Source organism: Schistocerca americana, chromosome 3 (assembly GCF_021461395.2).
Source record: "Schistocerca americana isolate TAMUIC-IGC-003095 chromosome 3, iqSchAmer2.1, whole genome shotgun sequence".
Classification (NCBI taxonomy): domain Eukaryota; kingdom Metazoa; phylum Arthropoda; class Insecta; order Orthoptera; family Acrididae; genus Schistocerca; species Schistocerca americana.
In genome coordinates this window covers 51,964,575-51,986,191 of record NC_060121.1, presented here as the reverse complement: position 1 = coordinate 51,986,191, position 21,617 = coordinate 51,964,575, and the positions used below count along the sequence as shown (strand labels likewise).

Here is a 21,617-nt window from a genome sequence, read left to right as displayed (position 1 = left end):
CTCATTAAGTAGTGACTCATTAATTGACAAACATGCGTATGCACTTCTGTTCTCCGCTGTTAGTCGAGTCTGTCGAGGAAACTGTAAGTGGAATGTTACATTCACATTTGGCGAAGTGCAATTACGCCGCTTATTGCTAAACTATTGTATTTCTGTTCTTTTGTGGTAACATACGTATATCAGCAGATAAATTACTATCTACCAGAGCTGACATATTAACACGTTGGGCTGACTTCATGATACCAGGTTTCTAGATATGTGTGACTCTGGCATACTATACGCTACCCTTAAATTCCAATGCCAACTAAAGTTTAACCATCACACTTGCCAGCAACCCGAGAAGGCGAAAGAACAGTCTCTGGACTGGCACTACAGTCGTGATGACGACGTGTGATGCGACTGTAGACATGTTCCAAATAATTCTGTCATCATTTGTGGCGGTGGCTCCAGCACTTCTCACAAGAGTTGCAGTGGAACATGAGGATGGGGCTTGGATCAAGTACCTCACTACCAGTTATAGTGACCATTAGCGTTGTTTACCCAGATGAAGGATTTGAAGCCAATTGGATATGAACTGGTAACTGTTTCCATACGTTAAAGCCTGCTAAGAGTCTTAGTAATGACTGTTTCTCAATGAAAGTATCAGAGAAACATACAAGCCACAATAATACAGTGAGGCGGCGAAGGAAGTATGGTCGTTTCTTATTACATGTTAGGAACTCGTTGTATCATACCTATACTGGTTGAGTTGCTTTCGGGGAAGAGAGAAAACAGTGAGGTCATCGATCTCATCGGATTAGGGGAGGAACCATCCAGGCACTTGCCTGAAGCGATTTAAGAAAATTACAGAAAACGTAAATTAAGAATGAACCGTCGTCCTCCCGAATGCAAGCCCAGTGTGCTAACCACTGCACTAACTCGGTCGGTTGGCTATATTCCAAGTACTACTAATATGCTGCTGCCGGCCGGAGTGGCCGCGGGGTTCTAGCCGCTTCAGTCTGGAACCGCACGACCGCTACGGTCACAGGTTCGAATCCTGCCTCGGGCATGGATGTATGTGATGTCCTTAGGTTAGTTAGGTTTAAGTAGTTCTAAGTTCTAGGGGACTTATGACCACAGCAGTTGAGTCCCATAGTGCTCATAGCCATTTTTAACATGCTGCTGGGCATTAAAAACAGAGGAACAGGAAGTATAGCAAATCATTTAATTCTGTTTGTAGTGAGACAGAACGAATACAGTATGGCAGAAGAATATTCGATCCAATTTGTTCATTATTTGAGGACACACAAGGTACAGAGTGGCGGCAGGATGGGGCTAGTATTCTTGTACCCTGCTACCGATTATGGTGATGGTGAGTATTTTTTGTTTGGACAGCAGAATTAGAGGCAAGGGATGCCAGTTGGTAAGTCAGGGAAGCGTGGCAGAAACATTCATTTATTTATTCCATTAGTTATAGCGGATGTGTTGTTGCTCTCAGCAACGAGTGTCCGACGTCGGCCCCCGAGTGTTAGTAAAGTGCTGAACTCGGCAAGCAGCCTTCGCAAACAGGCCAGTTTACAATGTCGTTAGACCCAGGTGAGGAGTCGTGGTGTCAGTACTTCGGCAGGTGGAGAAGTGCAGAGTCAGGCTCCTGGCCCAGGGTCACTCTCCTAAGGAAGCAAGGTGACGTAGACGCGATACAGTGAGTGCGCTGAGATACCCAGCGTGGGCAGCAACACAGTGGCCTGCAGAACAAGCGTGCCTGCAAAAGAGAGCAGCCGAGTGTGCAGGCAGTAGGGACGCAGTGACTCATCAGCCGGTCAGTCTGCGGTGAGAACCCTGATCTCTCGGCTGGGCGTCGTAAAGTCGCCAGCAGTCAGCCAGTGGGTGATCCCCTGGCTGAAGATGCCAGGTCGACGCTCTGCAGCATCGGACCTAGACCCGGCCTGTAGCAGCCAGTGGCGGCCACGTCCAGTAGCGGCAGCCAGATGAACCTTATCAGGCTGGTGAGGGGCATGGACGATTTCTCGAAATCTGCCGGCAGTGGCTAATGCTGCCTGGCTAAAATGGGCAGCATTGTTGGGGGTTTTACCTACGAATGGTCTTCTGAGGCAGCATATCTTGTCATTTAGGACAGGGAATAGCTAGGCGTCGCGCCGTGACATTTGGTAACGCGGGTCGGCATTGCTACAGACTGTCTCCTTTGCTGCAGCAGTGTTCGGCTCTGATGGAGGCAGTGAGCCCAAGATGTGAGGTAAATTTGTATATGGCAAGGCCTGAATGGTGAATTTTGCTGGGATACCAGGCCATCCAGAACTTGTTGACGAAGAACGCATAGGCGGCCTTCTTTCTCCTGCTAACCTGACAAAAACTCTGCCACAAGACGTGAATGAAATCGTGACACAACAAAATAGTGACATTTAGAGCACAGAGCTTCCACCGCTAATGGCAACAATGGCCTTAAACTCTCAGGTTACCGTGTCGAAATGGAGTTATATGACAGATGTACGTCATTCCACCGTGCTTCCACTTTGTCCTGGAGTTCATTACAACTGTGGTTGGTTAATGACGACAGCAAGCCAGTCTCTCGGTAACTCATCACTGAGTGACGCATCCCAAACCATGCTGTGCTGGACAATTGTTACATTCGAACAGTATCATCGTAGGTCATGATGGAACTGGCAGACTGCAGTTTTGTAGTATCTTGTTTAGATACAACGTCATGGCGCCACTACACGTAGAATAGAGACTCGTATCAAAAGATGCCGTAATGTCACTCTTGTGTTTATTGCTGCCATACCTCTACTGGCGTATCCCTCTCTGCTGCTCCAACCATGGTCACAGTGCTGCAGTCCCATGATGCTCCAGATGTCGTCGCAGCATGCTATACATTCTTGCCTTGCTGGAAGCAGGCCCATTTCTTGACTCAGGGCACGTGATGTTGCAGTGCGATGCTGTAGGGTCGCGCAAATTCTCTCGCGCTCTAGTCCCATGCTACCAATGAGATCTTGCGTGGTGTTGAGTAAGGCGTACCAATTTAGTATCTACGTGTCAATCGAGGAATACCAACAATGCGTGCAGCAACACTGCGTAGCTGCAGACCTGATAGGTCATGATACTGCTGCAGATGTGTTAGTGGACAGTCCTCCTCGTTATACGACGTACAGCAACCAACATTCGATATTTGGATAAGAAACCGTTTGCATTACCATTCCTTGTACACAGACTGCAGGTGGCGTTTGTGCTATTTACATTGTATTTTTGCACTGTAATGGTAATCAACTTCATTTAAAAGCATCAATTCAAAGTGCCAGAGGCGAACATTTGATCTAAAGTATTCAATTAAACGGAACATGGGTGGTAATTATCGCTGAATATTACTTCTTACGAAAGGCACTGACCTGTTTCCAGAGAGCACGCAGGCCCTTTGCTCCACAGTTAAAGGTTCTGTGTCCCTACTCCACGCTCCTCGGCAGCTGTGATCGCAGAAATAAGGCATAAAAGCTGGCGGCAGATAGATATCTATGTTTCGATTGGCCAACGACGCTGGTCGTTTGAGCTATCACTCAACTGTACATTCGTAATGAAGGAGAATGATTTATACAAAAAGTGGAAATAGTCAGAAACTGACATGGCGGAGAACGGAGGTCATTTTTTTCAGGCGACTGTCACTTTAACAGCCTTCGCACGGACTATGGAATCAATACGAAGAGGTAAACGCCTTTCCATACGTTTTCTCTGCTACTCAATTCATTTGATCGCGTACTTTACTCCATACATCATCTTTTCTCAAAGACGTTACCTTCAGTCAGGTATTTAACCCCGCAGCATACTACCGGAAATATAACCGCCCAGCGAAGTACCCAGTAGAGAGTTTGCACTTTTAATGCATAGAGCGACAACATTCTACTAGAACACTTCTAAATTTTCATTTATTTCTTTAAACTAAAATTCCCATATTACACTAATATACTAATAAAAAGTTTAAAATTTATCCATTTATTTAATAGTAAAGAAGAAAGAGAAGAGTGTTTAAGAATAAGGGAATGAAGATTACTACTGGTAATGACAGTTAATTAGTTTACTTATTATGGGTTGCCCTTCGACATGCAGAAACCATGCGCGTCAAGAATCTAGAAAGCAGAGCACATGCTAGGATGCTGCAGTGCCCTCCCACTCTGCTGCGCCAAAGATTTTTAAGTTTACGATTCTACGTCACACTAAAGGTGACTGCTGTAGCGAGCTGCGTAGTATCAGGCTGAAGCAGACGTATTTTTAAGTCTAAATTTAGTGCGTTACTATTTTAGATAGTTGTTTGACAGTTTCATTACAATTTTTATTTTCCAACGTATTTGTCACAAGTTTTTATATTGTTGTTGTTGTGGTCTTCATTCCTGTAACTGGTTCGATGCAGCTCTCCATGCTACTCTATCCCATGCAAGCTTCTTCATCCCCCAGTACCTACCGCAATCTACATCCGTCTGAATCTGCTTAGTGTATTCATCTCTTGGTCTCCCTCTACGATTTTTACTCTCCACGCTGCCCTCCAATACTACATTGGTGATCCCTTGATGCCTCAGAACATGTCCTACCAACCGATCCCTTCTTCTGGTCAAGTTGTTCCACAAACTCCTCTTCTCCCCAATTCTAATCAATACTCCCTCATTAGTTATGTGATCTACCCATCTAATCTTCAGCGTTCTTCTGTAGCACCACATTTCGAAAGCTTCTATTCTCCTCTTGTCGAAACTATTTATCGTCCACGTTTCACTTCCATACATGGCTACACTCTAACAAATACTTTCAAAAATGACTTCCTGACACTTAAATCTATACTCGATGTTAACAAATTTCTCTTCTTCAGAAACGCTTTCCTTGCCATTGCCAGTCTACATTTTATATCCTCTCTACTCCGACCATCATCAGTTATTTTGATCCCAAAATACCAAAATTCCTTTACTACTTTAAGTGTGTCATTTACTAATCTAATTCCCTCAGCATCGCCCGACTTAATTCGACTACATTCCATTATCCTCATTTTGCTTTTGTTGATGTTCATCTTATAACCTCCTTTCAAGACACTGTCCACTCCGTTTAACTGCTATTCCAAGTCCTTTGCTGTCTCTGACAGAATTACAATGTCATCGGCGAACCTCAAAGTTTTTATTTCTTCTCCATGGATTTTAATACCTACTCCGAATTTTTCTTTTGTTTCTTTTGTGGCGGCGTTCGTAGCGACAAGCAATTCGCTGTAGAAACGGCTTACGAAGTCACCGCCACACTTTTAATAGCGGGCCGACCGGTCCGCTGGAACAGTGAACAGAAAGATGAAAACCCAAACACTCTGATTAAATAAAAGTCGGTACTTATCTTTATTAACGAAGATACAGAAACACAGTAGTGAACTCCGTGTCTACAGAGATCTGTCTAGTTCGAGTCGGAGCGGCTAGGTCAGCGTCGGCTGACGACAAACAACAACTCTGCTGCGATGAACACACAACTGACTAGCAAGTACACAATTCGGTGGCGAGTATACAACTGAGCGGCGAATACAGAACTGTCCGAGCGCTCGCGACTCCAGCGCTTAAGAACCCAGAAGCCAGCGGTGGCGTGCGCAGACTTGCGGCGATTTCCTGTCTCGCTGGAGCTGCTTATGCGGATGGCGTCCGGACATTGATGCTGCCAACCTTTTGGCAGCGGTCTCGGGTGGCATTACTGGCTAGGATATAACACTCGTCCCCCCCAAATCGCCGCACCGTCGTTGAATTATGACGTGGCGAGCGTCGACGGCGGGGGTGGGGTCTGGCCGCAGGCGTAGCAGAAGAGACCGGGGCGGAGACTGTTGTCGGTGGCAGTCCCCGGTCCGCACCCCAGCATTGGCTGCGCGGGGCCTCGGGAAACACCGACTGAAAACCGAGGTCAGGGTGCACGCCTGTGACCACGGGCGCAGCTTCTGGTACTGGACGCGACGGGGCGTCGGGATCCACGAAGAGAGGCAGCGTCTCCTGACGCTGCGTCGACGGCTGCTGAGTGGGCGCCGGACAAGGTGCTGCGGTGTCAGACTCCTTGGGGGTGCCCAAGGAAAGCGGCTGCAGGACAGGCTGCACAGCCACCGCTTGGGAAGGCGGCCCGGCTGAGGGGTCGACGTCCATCAGCTCCGAAGGCGGTGGCGACTGAAGAGGGACCGCAGGCGCCGGAGTGACCACCTGGGGCGCTCCCGGATGAAGCTGCGCGGGAGGCATCAACGGGACGGGCTGTCGGCGTGGTAGCGGCGACGGCTGCTGCTGCTGCTGCCCTGGGGGCGGCAGCGAAGTCGGAAGGCGCGGCTGGAACCCGCCGCGGACCAAATCTGTGGACAAAGAACGAGCGGCAGAATCCGGGCGGCCAGCGCGGCGCAACTGGTTCTGATGCCTCCTGTGCACCCCAGTAGCACCTTGAACAGTATAAAAACCGCGACCCTGGACACTTATCACGGTACCACGTTCCCAACGACGGCGACCGTGATAAACTCTGAAAAAAACGGCGTCGTTGCGCTGAAAACGCGTGCGATGCTCAGAAGCGGCGGGTCGATCCGGGGGGTGCAACAACCGTAGTAGGGTGCGATGACGACGGCCGTGGAGAAGCTCCGCCGGCGAAGGGCCGTCGCGTGGCGTGGTCCGGTACGACGACAGGAACGTGATGAGGGCCTGCTGACGAGAGCGCGCAGCACGAAGGCGGTCCATATGATCCTTGAATGTGAGTACAAAACGTTCCGCTGCACCATTCGATTGAGGGTGGAACGGCGGAGTAAGAACATGGCGAATGCCATTGGCAGAACAAAAACTTTCAAATTCAGCAGAGGTAAATTGTGGACCATTGTCAGACACTAAAACTTCTGGAAGACCCTCAATACAAAAAATTGAAGTCAACGCCTGTATAGTTTGTGCAGACGTTGTAGACTGCATGGGCACAACAAACGGAAAATTACTAAATGCATCTATCACGATGAGCCAACGAGAATGCCAATATGGACCAGCGAAATCAATATGTACTCGCTGCCCGGGACCGGCAGGGCGTGCCCACTCAAAATAGCGTTGAGGCGGAGCAGCTTGGTGTTCGGCACACGTCGAACAATCTGTAGACATCTGCGTAATCTGCTTATCAATGCCGATCCATGTACAATGACGGCGGGCAAGCTGCTTGGTGCGGACCACTCCCCAATGACCTTGATGCAACAAGTCGAGGACCTTGGATTGGAGCACTTGGGGAACCACGACACGAAGCTGGTCATTCTCGGTGCGTAACAGCAAAACTCCGTGCGAAACAGACAACAGATGACGTTGCGGATAATAGCGACGAACCACAGGATCCGGTATGTCCTTTGCCTTGGACGGCCAACCACGTTGAACAAAACGTAATAGTAAACTGAGATGAGGATCCGTAGCTGTCTCACGTGCCACCTGACGATAATCAATCGGAAAATCCCGGAGGGATTGATGTTCATCGGCGTCAATCTGATGGCAAGAGTCGTCAGAGGAATCGAAGACATCATCCGCAGCAACCGGCAATCTAGAAAGCGCGTCAGCGTTTGCATGCTGAGCTGTAGGGCGATACAGTATCTCATACTGGTATTGTGATAACAAAAGAGCCCAACGTTGTAGTCTCTGAGCTGTCCGCTGAGGAACTGGTTTAGACGGATGAAACAGTGACGTCAGGGGCTTGTGATCTGTTACTAAATAGAATGGTCTACCATAGAGGTAGTGATGGAATTTTGTGACACCGAACACAATAGCCAACGCTTCCTTGTCCAATTGGCTATAATTACTCTGAGCTTTGTTTAGCAATTTAGATGCGAACGCAATAGGACGTTCGGTGTTACCGACTCGGTGAGACAACACAGCACCGAGGCCGAAAGACGAGGCATCACAAGCTAACACCAGAGGCTTGTTAGGGTCGTAATGGACCAGACAACGATCATTCAATAAAGCCTCTTTAAGCTGCTGAAAGGCTGATTGGCAATCAGCTGACCACACAAACGGATCATTCTTACGGCGGAGACGATGCAACGGTGCAGCAATCTGTGATGCTTTCTTTTTTTTTTTTTGTGGTTTTAGGGCGCACAACTTCAATGGTCATTAGCGCCCTGACTACTCTAAGAATGCACCGCGAGGCACAAGTTGACCACAACAACTAAAAGGGAAAACACGATAAAAGACAGACTGACAGGCATAGGATTAAAAAACAGCATCATCAAATGTCCTTAGCGAGGTTTGTCAAATTGATAAAACGAAGAACACGAGCAGCTGCTCGTGGGTCATCCGCTAAAATGGCATCGAAGGTATCTGGCAGGTTAAGATCGAGGCGCAGTGTGTTAAGATCTGGACAGGACATTAAAATGTGTCGAACCGTCAGCAAGTGCCCACATGGGCAGAACGGCGCCGGCGCAGCCGTCAGCAGATGGCAGTGGCTGAACCGGCAGTGTCCAATGCGTAACCGGGCCAAAACGACCTCCTCCCGCCGAGAAGGGCATGAGGAGGACGTCCAAGACACGGGAAGAGGTTTTAAGGCCCGAAGCTTGTTGTCGGTAAGTGCAGCCCAATCGGCATGCCACAGAGATAAGATGCGCCGACAAATCACCCTGCTAAATTCGGACGAAGGGACGCAACAAGAAGCTGTCCGAGGCTGGAGGACGGCAGCCTTGGCCGCGGCATCTGCAGCTTCGTCCCCAGGGATACCGACATGGCCAGGAACCCACATAAAGCTAACTGGAGAACCGACGTCCACCAGCTGCTGAAGAGAGCGTTGGATCCTGTTTACGAAAGGGTGAACCGGGTACGGATCACTGAGGCTCTGGATGGCGCTCAGGGAATCTGAGCAGATGACATAAGCAGAATGTCGGTGGCGGCAGATGTAAAGAACAGCCTGGTAGAGGGCAAAGAGCTCAGCTGTGAAGACCGAACAATGGCCATGGAGCCGGTATTTGAAACTTTGTGCCTCGACAATAAAGGAACACCCGACCCCGTCATTGGTCTTAGAGCCATCTGTATAAATGAAAGTCATGTCGATGAACTTCGAACGAAGTTCCAAAAAACGGGAGTGGTAAACCGAACCGGGGGTGACCTCTTTTGGGAGCGAGCTGAGGTCAAGGTGAACGCGGACCTGAGGGTGGAGCCAAGGTGGCGTGCGGCTCTCGCCCACTCGAAAGGTTGCAGGGAGTGAAAAATTAAGGTGTTGAAGGAGGCGACGGAAGCGAACTCCAGGGGGTAGCAGGGCAGAGACATACAACCCGTATTGACGGTCAAGAGAGTCGTCAAAAAAGGAACGATAAGACGGATGGTCGGGCATTGACAGTAGCCGACAGGCATACCGACAAAGCAGTATATCGCGCCGGTAGGTGAGTGGCAATTCGCCAGCGTCAGCATGAAGACTCTCTACGGGACTGGTATAAAATGCTCCGATCGCAAGTCGTAAACCCCGATGTTGTATGGAGTTGAGGCGGCGTAAGATGGATGGCCGTGCAGAGGAGTATACGAAGCTCCCATAATCCAGCTTGGAGCGGACGATCGACCGATATAGACGAAGTAGGACGGTTCGATCCGCTCCCCACGACAGACCACTGAGAACACGGAGGACATTTAAAGAACGGGTACAACGGGCGGCCAAATATGACACATGTGGAGACCAGCTAAGTTTCCTGTCAAATGTAAGGCCTAAAAATTTGGTTGTCTCCACGATTGGGAGAGCAACGTGACCGAGTCGTAAGGACGGTGGGAGAAACTCTTTGTAGCGCCAGAAGTTAATACAGACCGTCTTCTCGGCAGAAAAACGGAAGCCATTGGCGACACTCCAGGAGTAAAGACGGTCAAGAGAACGCTGAAGACAGCGCTCCAGGACACGTGTACACTGCGCGCTGCAATAGATGGTAAAATCGTCCACGAAAAGGGAGCCTGATACATCAGCTGGGAGGCAATCCATTATTGGATTGATCGCGATGGCGAAGAGAGCGACGCTCAAAACTGAGCCCTGTGGCACCCCATTCTCCTGGCGGAAGGTGTCGGACAGGACAGAACCCACACGTACCCTGAACTGTCGATCCATTAAAAAGGAACGAATAAAAAGAGGGAGACGACCGCGAAGGCCCCATGTATGCATGGTGCGGAGAATGCCCGCCCTCCAACAGGTGTCGTAAGCCTTCTCCAAATCAAAGAACACAGCCGCGGTCGGGCGCTTCTGCAAGAAGTTATTCATAATGAAGGTCGACAAGGTAACCAGATGGTCAACAGCAGAGCGGCGCCTACGAAATCCACATTGTACATTGGTAAGTAGGCGTCGAGACTCGAGCAGCCAAACCAATCGAGAGTTAACCATTCGCTCCATCACTTTACGGACACAGCTGGTAAGCGAGATGGGTCGATAACTGGAAGGCAAGTGCTTGTCCTTCCCCGGCTTAGGAATCGGGACAACAATAGACTCGCGCCAGCATGCGGGAACATGTCCCTCAATCCAGATGCGATTGTATGTACGAAGAAGAAAACCTTTACCCGCAGGAGAAAGGTTCTTCAGCATCTGAATATGAATAGAATCTGGCCCTGGAGCAGAGGACCGTGATCGGCCAAGTGCGTTTTCGAGTTCCCGCATGGTGAATGGGGCATTATAACTTTCACAATTCGAGGAGCGGAAGTTAGGTGGCCTAGCCTCCTCTGCCTGTTTGCGGGGGAGGAAGGCAGGGTGGTAATGAGCGGAGCTCGAAACCTCTGCGAAAAAGCGGCCGAAGGCATTGGAGACAGCCTCAGGGGCCACAAGGACGTCATTCGCGACCTTCAAGCCAGAAACTGGTGAGTGGACCTTAGTGCCAGATAGCCGGCGCAGGCTACCCCAGACAACAGAAGAAGGAGTAAAACTGTTGAAGGTGCTTGTGAAAGCAGCCCAGCTGGCTTTCTTGCTTTCTTTGATAATACGACGACACTGAGCACGTAATCGTTTATAATTGATACAATTCGCCACTGTAGGGTGGCGTTTAAATGCGCGTAAAGCACGTCGACGAGCACGTAAAGCGTCTCTACATGCTGCGGTCCACCAGGGGACCGGTACGCGACGTGGAGAAGGAGGGTGAGGGATGGAATATTCAGCAGCAGCGAGAATGACTGCCGTGAGGTGTGCGACCTGACGATCGCAGCTTGTAAAGGTTTGATCCTGAAAGGTCGCCCTGGAAGAGAAGAGCCCCCAGTCTGCCTTGGAGATGGTCCAATTAGAGAAGCACGGAGAGGGGGTATGCTGCAGGAGATGGATAACACATGGGAAGTGGTCGCTCGAATATGTATCAGAAAGTGCATACCTCTCAAACCGGCGTGCAAGTTGGGGAGTACATATAGAGAGGTCTAAATGGGAATAGGTGTGAGATGTGTCCGAAAGAAAAGTAGGGGCGCCAGTATTGAGGCAGACAAGATCGAGCTGGTTGAAAAGGTCTGCTAACAAGGAGCCCCTCGGGCAGGATGCTGGAGAGCCCCAAAGGGGATGGTGGGCATTGAAGTCTCCAGTTAACAAAAATGGTGCAGGTAGCTGAGCAATAAGTTGCATCACGTCTGCCCTGGTAACGGCAGATGACGATGGAGTGTAAACGGTACAAAAGGAAAACGTAAAAGTGGGGAGAGTAATGCGGATGGCAACTGCCTGCAGGCCGGTGTGCAACGTGATGGGATCGTAGTAAATATCATCCCGGACCAGCAACATAACCCCTCCATGAGCTGGGATACCTACCACAGGGGGTAGGTCAAAACGCACAGAGGTGTAGTGTGCCAAGGCAATTTGATCGCATGGGCGTAGCTTCGTTTCCTGGAGGACTACGATGAGCGGACGGTGCAAGCGGAGCAGCAACTTCAAGTCCTCTCGGTTGGAGCGAATGCTGCGAATATTCCAGTGAATAAGTGCCATCGTAAGAAAAGGAAGATGAGAGAAGTGGTCACCTCGAAGGCCGCTTAGGGCCTGGCTTCGAGCGAGCACTGCCGCCGCTATCAGTAGGCGGACAGTCATCGTCCATTGGGTCTATAGGGTCATCGGCCATCTCGGGAGGATGGCCGGGAGGGGGAGCTTCCTCCGCCAGTGAACGGCCAGATGTACGGCTACCAGCGGTGCGGCCAGGCGAAACGGATGACGGCCTGGGGCGGCAACCGCTGGGTGGCGCAGGAGAAGAAATGCACCGTGGCGGAGAAGGAGAACTGTGCTTCCTATGCGCCTTTTTGGAAGGACGTGTAGTGGAAGTACTGGTCGAAGGCTGGGAGGTCGAGGTACGGAGGAAGTCTGCACGGGATGGTTCCTTCTTGAAGGCCCGTGCATCTGACTTCAATGTCTTCGTCTTAGCAGAAGCTGAGGAAGGTGCTCGTGTCTGTGGGGTGATGGGAGGAAGAGGAGACGTCGACCGCGCGATCTTAGCACTGGCCGAACGGACGACCGTGGTGCTGAAGGTCAGATCGCATGTCTGGGTTGCTACCTCCCGGGTAGTCCGAGGAGAGGCGAGGACAGTACTGTATTTCCCCGCTGGGAGCAGCGTGGGCTTCCTACTAGCCAATAGCTTGCGAGCAGCCGAGGTGGACACTTTCTCTTTAACCCGAATTTCTTGGATACAGCGTTCTTCCTTATAGACAGGACAGTCGCGGGAGGATGCGGCATGGTCACCCTGACAGTTCACACAACGAGGAGACGGAGGTGGACAGTCACCCTCATGGGCATCCCTGCCACAAGTGACACATTTAGCCGCATTGGAACAAGACTGTCGAGTGTGATTGAAACGCTGACACTGGTAGCAGCGCGTAGGTGTCGGGACATAGGGGCGAACAGAAATAACCTCGTAGCCCGCCTTGATGCGCGATGGCAGCTTAACACTATCGAAGGTCAAGAAAATTGTCCGGGTCGGTACAAGGTCGTTGTTGACCTTTTACATGACCCTATGGACAGCCGTCACGACCTGCTCAGCGAGGAATGATTGAAGCTCCTCGTCAGTCAATCCGTCGAGGGAGCTAGTATAGACTACACCACGAGACGAATTCAAAGTTCGGTGGGCCTCCACCCGGACAGGGAACGTGTACAGGAGGGTGGCCCGAAGCAGTTTTTGTGCCTGAAAGGCACTCTCAGTTTCTAGTAATAAGGTGCCCTTACGCAACCTGGAACAAGATTTGACAGATCCGGCTATGGCATCTACGCCCTTCTGAATAACGAAAGGGTTGACACAGGAAAAATCCTTTCCGTCCTCAGATCGAGAAACTACGAGGAACTGTGGGGCAGGCGGTAGTACTTTTGTCACTGTTGGCTGGTCACGTTTCCGTTTTTGGGTCGAAGTCGACAGAGATGGAGTAGAATCCATTGCGGAGGAATCCCCCATGATTGCCAGCGTCTCCGATGGCGCGCTCCTTCCTTGTGGGGACCCTCTCAGAGGGCACTCCCGCCTTAGGTGAATGTTTACACCTCAGGTCACACCTCCCGAGAAACAGACGGAGGGACCAATCGGCATGGTCAGAAGGTATCAGCTCAGGCAATCACCCCTCCCCGGGCCTGGCCTTTACCAGGGGGTACGCGCGTGCCTTACATGTCTACCCACTGCGGGGACTTACGCGTTACCCCGTCACCGGCTACGCGTGCGAACGCGTGGGTCGGCCTTCAGGCACGCACAGGGAGGAAGGAAGAAGAGGAAGAAGAAGAGAGAGAGGGAGAAAGAGGACAGACTGTCTCAAACGCCGAGGCGGAGACCAGAGAAGGCAAGGAGAAGAAGGCAATGAGAAAGCAAGGAGAAGGCAAGGAGAAGAAGGCAATGAGAAGGCAAGGAGAAGAAGGCAATGAGAAGGCAAGGAGAAGAAGGCAATGAGAAGGCAAGGAGAAGTCAAGGGAAAGAGGAAGGAAGACAGTGAGGTGGAGAAGAGCAAAGAAAGGAACCAACAAAAGGAAGGAAGAAACGAGAAGTGAAAAACCAAAAAGACCACGATGATAGGTCGTGGAACCGTCCGTCTCCGGACGCAGGCGCTAACTACCCCCGTGAGGGGGATGGACTCCTTTTAGTCGCCTCTTACGACAGGCAGGAATACCGCGGGCCTATTCTAACCCCCGAACCCGCAGGGGGGAATCTGTGATGCATTAGGTATAAACCTAATATAATATGTCAATTTGCCAAGAACTGCTTGCAATTCATGCAGATTGCGAGGGGCGGGCAAATCACGAATAGCTGCTAAATGTGACTGGGAGGGATGAATGTCTTGAGCATTAATAACATGTCCCAGATACTCCATCTCCGTAAGGAAAAATGAACATTTATCGATGTTGCAACGTAGGCCTGCCTGAGACAACACTGTAAACAAACACTCCAAATTAGGAAATGTTCAGCAGGCGTCCGACCGGGCACAACAATATCGTCTAAATAGTTGCAACACGATGGCACATTAGCCAGAAGTTGTGATAAAAAACGCTGAAAAACAGCTGGAGCTGACGCACAACCAAAAGGCAAACGCAGAAAACGGAACAACCCCAACGACGTGTTTATGACAAAATACTGTTGTGATTGCTCGTCGAGGGGCAATTGCAAATATGCTTCACGGAGATCAATTTTGGAAAAGAAACGAGCTTCCCCTAACTTATCCATCAGCTCGTCCGGTCTAGGCAAAGGAAAAGAATCAATGACAGTCTGAGGATTAACTGTCGACTTAAAATCAGCACACATACGTAACTTGCCAGACGGTTTCTTTATAATAACTAAGGGAGAAGCCCACTGGCTCGCTGAAACGGGTTGAATAACACCGTTGTTTTGCCAACGACGAAGTTCATCTGCTACAGGTGCCCGGAGGGCGTGAGGCACTGGACGAGCACGAAAAAATCGAGGCTGAGCATTATATTTTAACGTAATATGAGCGGCAAAGTTCGCAGCACAACCTACTTCGTCTTTAAATATGTCACTGTATTGTTTACACAAATCGGTTATGCTGTCTTGAGGAACAACAACAGAATTAATTTGCAACACATTGTCTTGGATAGACAGGCCAAACAAGTCAAAACAGTCTAATCCGAAAATGTTTACACTGTCTGTAGCGCGGAGCACTGTGAATGAAACTGTTTTTGTATTGCCACGGAATGTGGCTGGCACGCTACATACACCTAACACAGGAATTTGTTCTCCACTATAAGTAGCCAAAGAATGTCTTGCCGCTGAAAGTTTAGGGCGGGCGATAGCCGCATACGTAGCACTATTTATGAGAGTCACAGACGCACCAGTGTCTAATTGAAAATTGAAGGTCTTATCCTGGATGCGCAGCTTCACAAATAGTTTATTACACTGTCTCTGGATCGGTGCAGTGGAGGCGGAAGACACAAAATCAGCGCGTTTAGCGCGTGTTCGCTGCTTACAACAACTCGTGGGTTGGGCGGGTGGAACAACAACTCCCGCTTCACTTGCAGTCTGTACATTACTTTTTACAGCGATTGAATTACGCCTGGGTCGCATAGCAGAGGGCTGGGTTGGTGGCTTATTGCGAACAAGTTTATTACCCACACGAACCGTGGAAGAGTCTTTAAACGCGACCTTCTGGGCGGGCTGGCTTTGAAGAACATGAATATCCATGGGCTGGGCAGCACTAGAATTGTTCTTGCGTTTACGCAAACAAACAGTATGGATGTGTACTTTCCTTTGACAAAAGTGACAAACCGCGTTTCTCAACGGGCAACGTTCACAAGGATGAGCAAGAACACACTTAGGGCAAGACTTAACTCTATCATTTTGCACACGCGGCTGACGAATGTGTTTAACATGACGCGGCCGGCTAGTGTTGACAGTCTGACTCTGCCAGTGGGGCCGCGGGCGTGACATAACTTGCTTAGCACAGGCAATTTGAGAAATACATGGCTGATCTAACTCACACTCAGCATAGTCAAAAGTATCTTGGGCTTCAATGATGTTCATCACAGTCTCTAATGACGGGTCAGGCAACTTTAAGATAGCAGCACGAATACGAGAATCTGCAATGTTTTGAGTAATAGCGTCTCGTAACATGACATCACTGTAGGAAGCTCCACACACACAATTAAATCGGCACTGACGGGTGAGGCCCTGTAAATCTGTTAACCACTGTTTATTAGATTGATGTGGCAGTTTCTTTAATCTGAAGAACTTGAATCTGGCTGCTGCCACATGAACTCGCGACTCGAAATACTCAGCAAGCTTGTTAACAACAACGTCATAGTCTAAAGCTTCTGGCTTGGATTCCGGGAACAACTTACAAAGTAGTCGATAGACTTCCACGCCTGCAGTGGAAATTAAATAAAGCTGCCGCTCAGTACCCGTGATTTTGTAGACTGTCATGTGCGCCTGCAACAGCGCGAAATATTCTCGCCATTCTTCTCTCGATGCATCAAAAGCACGGAAAGGTGGTGCTGCCTGTGCTTGTTCCTTTTGTGTTGGAGGATTAGCCGCTTGTTTGGCGATTGCTTCCACCAGACTTTGTATTTGCTGACTCTGTAACAAGATCAACTGTTGTAATTCGGCAGACATAGTGAACACAAATTAAACCAGCCCCCAAAATTTTATCGCTATAATTAGTATAACCAGAAACAAGTTAAACCAGCCCTGCACACGAGTTCGGAAGTCCTCGTCGCCAGTTTTGTGGCGGCGTTCGTATCGACAAGCAATTCGCTGTAGAAACGGCTTAAGAAGTCACCGCCACACTTTTAATAGCGGGCCGACCGGTCCGCTGGAACAGTGAACACAAAGATGAAAACCCAAACACTCTGATTAAATAAAAGTCGGTACTTATCTTTATTAACGAAGATACAGAAACACAGTAGTGAACTCCGTGTCTACAGAGATCTGTCTAGTTCGAGTCGGAGCGGCTAGGTCAGCGTCGGCTGACGACAAACAACAACTCTGCTGCGGTGAACACACAACTGACTAGCAAGTACACAATTCGGTGGCGAGTATACAACTGAGCGGCGAATACAGAACTGTCCTAGCGCTCGCGACTCCACCGCTTAAGAAGCCAGAAGCCAGCGGTGGCGCGCGCAGACTTGCGGCGATTTCCTGTCTCGCTGGCGCTGCTTATGCGGACGGCGTCCGGACTTTGATGCTGCCAACCTTTTGGCAGCGGGCTCGGGTGGCATTACTGGCTAGGATATAACAGTTTCCTTCACTGCTTGCTCAATATACAGATTGAATAACATCGAGGAGAGACTGCAACCCTGTCTCACTCCCTTCCCTACCACTGATTCCCTTTCATGTCCCTCGACTCTTATAACTGCCATCTGGTTTCTGTACAAATTGTAAATAGCCTTTCGCTCCCTGTATTTTACCCCTGCCACCTTCAGACTTTGAAAGAGATTATTCCAGTCAACATTATCAAAAGCTTTCTCTATGTCTACAAATGCTAGAAACGTAGGTTTGCCCTTCCTTAATCTAGCTTCTAAGATAAGTCGTAGGGTCAGTATTGCCACACGTGTTCCAACATTTCTACGGAATCCAAACTGATCTTCCCCGAGGTCGGCTTCTACTAGTTTTTCCATTCGTCTGTAAAGAATTCGCGTTAGTGTTTTGCAGCTTTCGGTAATTTTCACATCTGTCAACACCTGCTTTCTTTGGGATTGGAATTATTATATTCTTCTTGAAGTCTGAGGGTATTTCGCCAGTTTCATACATCTTGCTCACTAGATGGTAGAGATTTGTCAGGACTGGCTCTCCCAAGGCCGTCAGTAGTTCTAATGGAATGTTGTCTACTCCGGGGGCCTTGTTTCGACTCAGGTCTTTCAGTGCTCTGTCAGACTCTTCACGCAGTATCGTATCTCCCATTTCATCTTCATCTACATCCTCTTCCATTTCCATAATATTGTCCTCAAGTACATCGCCCTTGTATAGACCCTCTATATACTCCTTCCGCCTTTCTGCTTTCCCTTCTTTGCTTAGAACTAGGTTTCCATCTGAGCTCTTGATGTTCATGCAAGTGGTTCTCTTATTTCCAAAGGTCTCTTTAATTTTCCTGTAGGCAGCATCTATCTTACCCCTCGTGAGATAAGCCTCTACATCCTTACATTTGTCCTCTAGCCATCCCTGCTTATCAATTTTGCACTTCCTGTGGATCTCATTTTTGAGACGTTTGTATTCCTTTTTGCCTGCTTCATTTACTGCATTTTTATATTTTCTCCTTTCATAAATTAAATTCATTATATCTTCTGTTACCCAAGGATTTCTACTAGCCCTCGTCTTTTTACCTACTTGATCCTCTGCTGCCTTCACTACTTCATCCCTCAAAGCTACCCATTCTTCTTCTACTGTATTTCTTTCCCCGATTTCTGTCAATTTTTCCCTTATGCTATCCCTGAAACTCTGTACAAACTCTGGTTTAGTCAATTTATCCAGGTCCCATCTCCTTAAATTCCCACCTTTTTGCAGTTTCTTCAGTTTTAATCTACAGATCATAACCAATAGATTGTGGTCAGAGTCCACATCTGCTCCTGGAAATGTCTTACAATTTAAAACCTGGTTCCTAAATCTCTGTCTTACCATTATATAATCTATCTGATACCTTTTAGTATCTTCCATGTATACAACCTTCTTTTACGATTCTTGAACCAAGTGTTAGCTATGATTAACTTATGCTGTGTGCAAAATTCTACCAGGCGGCTTCCTCTTTCATTTCTTAGCCGCAATCCATATTCACCTACTAAATTTCCTTCTCTCCCTTTCCCTACTACCGAATTCCAGTCACCCATGACTATTAAATTTTCGTCAGCCTTCACTTTTATTTCATCATACATTTCTTCAATTTCTTCGTCATATGCAGAGCTAGTTGGCATACAAACTTGTACTACTGTAGTAGGCGTGGGCTTCGTATCTATCTTTGCCACAATAATGCGTTCACTATGCTGTTTGTAGTAGCTTACCTGCATTCCTATTTTTATATTCATTATTAAACCTACTCCTGCATTACCCCTATTTTATTTTATATTTATAACCCTGTATTCACCTGACCAAAAGTCTTGTTCCTACTGCCACCGAACTTCACTAATTCCCACTATATCTAACTTTAACCTATCCATTTTCCTTTTTAAATTTTCTAATCTACCTGCCCGATTAAGGGATCTGACATTCCACGCTCCGATCCGTAGAACGCCAGTTTTCTTTCTCCTGATAACGACATCCTCTTGAGTAGTCCCCACCCGGAGATCCGAATGGGGGACCATTTCACTTCCGGAATGTTTTACCCAAGAGGACGCCATCATCATTTAACCATACAGTAAAGCTGCATGCCCTCGGGAAAAATTACGGCCGTAGTTTCCCCTTGCTTTCAGCCGTTCGCAGTACCAGCACAGCAAGGCCGATTTTGTTAGTATTACAAGGCCAGATCAGTCAATCATCCAAACTGTTGCCCTTGCAACTACTGAAAAGGCTGCTTCCCCTCTTCAGGAACCACACGTTTGTCTTGCCTCTCAACAGATACCCCTCCGTTCTGGTTGCACCTACGGTACGGCTATCTGTATCGCTGAGGCACGCAAGCCTCCCCACCAACGGCAAGGTCCATGGTTCATGGGGGGAGTTTTTATATTACAGTATAAAATTTCTGCAGCCACGCAGTTGCTTGAGAATATTTACTTGCATTTCGTCTGTCTTTGCCTTTTAATGGGCCACGCCAGTTTGCGTTATACGCGGTAACTACCTTCTATCTGGCAAATGTGAATGCGTCCAGAGAGAATGGTTGTGTTCTTAAGTCCGTTTTGCGTCATTTCTCCGACAGTATGGGTTATGTTAGTATCCTACACTTTTAGTTGTAATCTAACTGGATTAACTAATGTAAATACGGAAGCCTACTGGTTGTAGGTATTTCATTACGTGATTACAAGTTTTGCAGCCTATAGAGAAGGTTTCTCGAAAACTGACATCAATGAACATTTTTGGTGATCAGCCACCTTAAGCCGATGGTATCCTCTTATAGCTGATAGCACTCGCCTATTGACGAGACGGTTCTGAAGTCATATTTCACTAAATTCTTTATTGATACTCTCCCAAAATCCTGTAACTCGACACAACATATCTGATTTCTCAAATTCGAACGTACGTCCCTCGTCGAGACTGTGTTTAGCCGCTGCTGATTTGTCTTTATGCCCCAGGCGACCAAGCGTAAAGTGTTCCATCCACCATTGCGAGATGCTGTGTTGCATTATAACGACCTGTTGGTGGCGGCACTCTCAAGTAATGTCGTACAGTGAAGCGCCAAAGAAACTCGTACTCAATTACATAGATATGTTAACAGGCAGAATACTGCGCTGTGGTCGGCAACGCTATATATGACAACAAGTGTCCGGCGCAGTTGTTAGATCTGTTACTGCTGCTACAATGGCAGGTTATTAATATTTAAGGGGGGGGGGGGGGGGGGGGAAGACGTCAGACGGGCCGACCTGGAGCAGGAGAGGCACCACAGGACATTTTAATTTCCACTGTCTATACTTTTACAAATAAATTCATAAAACTTTGCCACCATGACCAGAAAGGACTCAGGATTCATACTCATAGCAGTGGAAGTTCAAAAAAGTAACAAAATAATTTTTTTAACATGTGAAATTTCACCATTTTTTCACTTACTATTTATTGCATTTGTTGCTATAGGTACACTTTTCTTCATAAGTAAGAGAGATTCTTCGATGGATTTTGCACAGCATGCAAACCATACTTAAGGGTGTATGAAACTCGAGAATTTATTTAATTTATGAAAAACTGAATGAGCTGTTACATTTTAAACTTCATGTTTAGAAAAATACTCTAATTTTATAGTTAATTATCTCAGTTTTTCCACGGCTTTTAATAGATTTGGAAAATTCTAGAGTTTCATACACCTGTAAGGATGGTTTGTATGCTGTGCAAAATTCGTCGAAGAACCTCTCTTACTTATGACGAAAAGTGTACCTATACTAACAAATGCAGCAAATAGTAAGCGAAAAAATTATGAAATTTCGCATGTTAAAAAAATTTATTTCGTTACTTTTTTGAACTTCCACTGCTGTGAGTATGAATCCTGAATCCTTTCTGGTCATGCTGGCAAAGTTTTATGAATTTATTTGTAAAAGTATAGACAGTAGAATTATAATGTCCTGTGGTGCCTCTCCTACTCCAAGGCGGCCCGTCTGACGTCCTACCTCCCTTAAGTGAATTTGAACGTGGTGTTATAGTTGGTGCACGAGCGACGGGACACAGCATCTCCGAGGTAACTAAGAAGTGTGGATTTTCCCGGACGATCATTTCACGAGGCTACCGTGAATATCAGGAATGCCGTAAAATATGAAATCTCCATTATCGCTGTGGCTGGAAAAAGATCTTGCAAGAATGGGACGAATGACGACTGAAGAGAATCGTTCTACGTGACAGAAGTGCAACCCTTCCGCATGTTGCTGCAGATTTCAGTGCTAGGCCATCACGAAGTGTCAAACTGCGAACCACTCGACGAAACATCGTCGATATGGGCTTTCGGAGCCGAAGGCCCACTCGTCTACCTTGATGACGTCTCACCTGGGCCCACAACATCAACAATGTATGTTGATGACTGGAAAAATGTTGCCTAATCGGACTAGTCTCGTTACAAATTTCACCGAGCAAATCGACGTGTTCAGGAATGGATGCAGCCTAATGAACCCATGGACCCTGTATGTCA

At 48.1% G+C, this 21,617-nt stretch overlaps 1 protein-coding gene across 1 annotated transcript in view; it reads right to left on the bottom strand.

Annotated features, from left to right (window-relative positions):
- The window catches only part of LOC124605290 (vegetative cell wall protein gp1-like), a 107,186-nt gene that overhangs the window by 34,611 nt on the left and 50,958 nt on the right, over window positions 1–21,617 (bottom strand). The window contains exon 3 of the mRNA XM_047136870.1: window positions 5,910–6,305. Coding sequence (XP_046992826.1) covers window positions 5,910–6,305 — 396 coding nt within the window. The remainder of the gene's footprint in view (window positions 1–5,909; window positions 6,306–21,617) is intronic.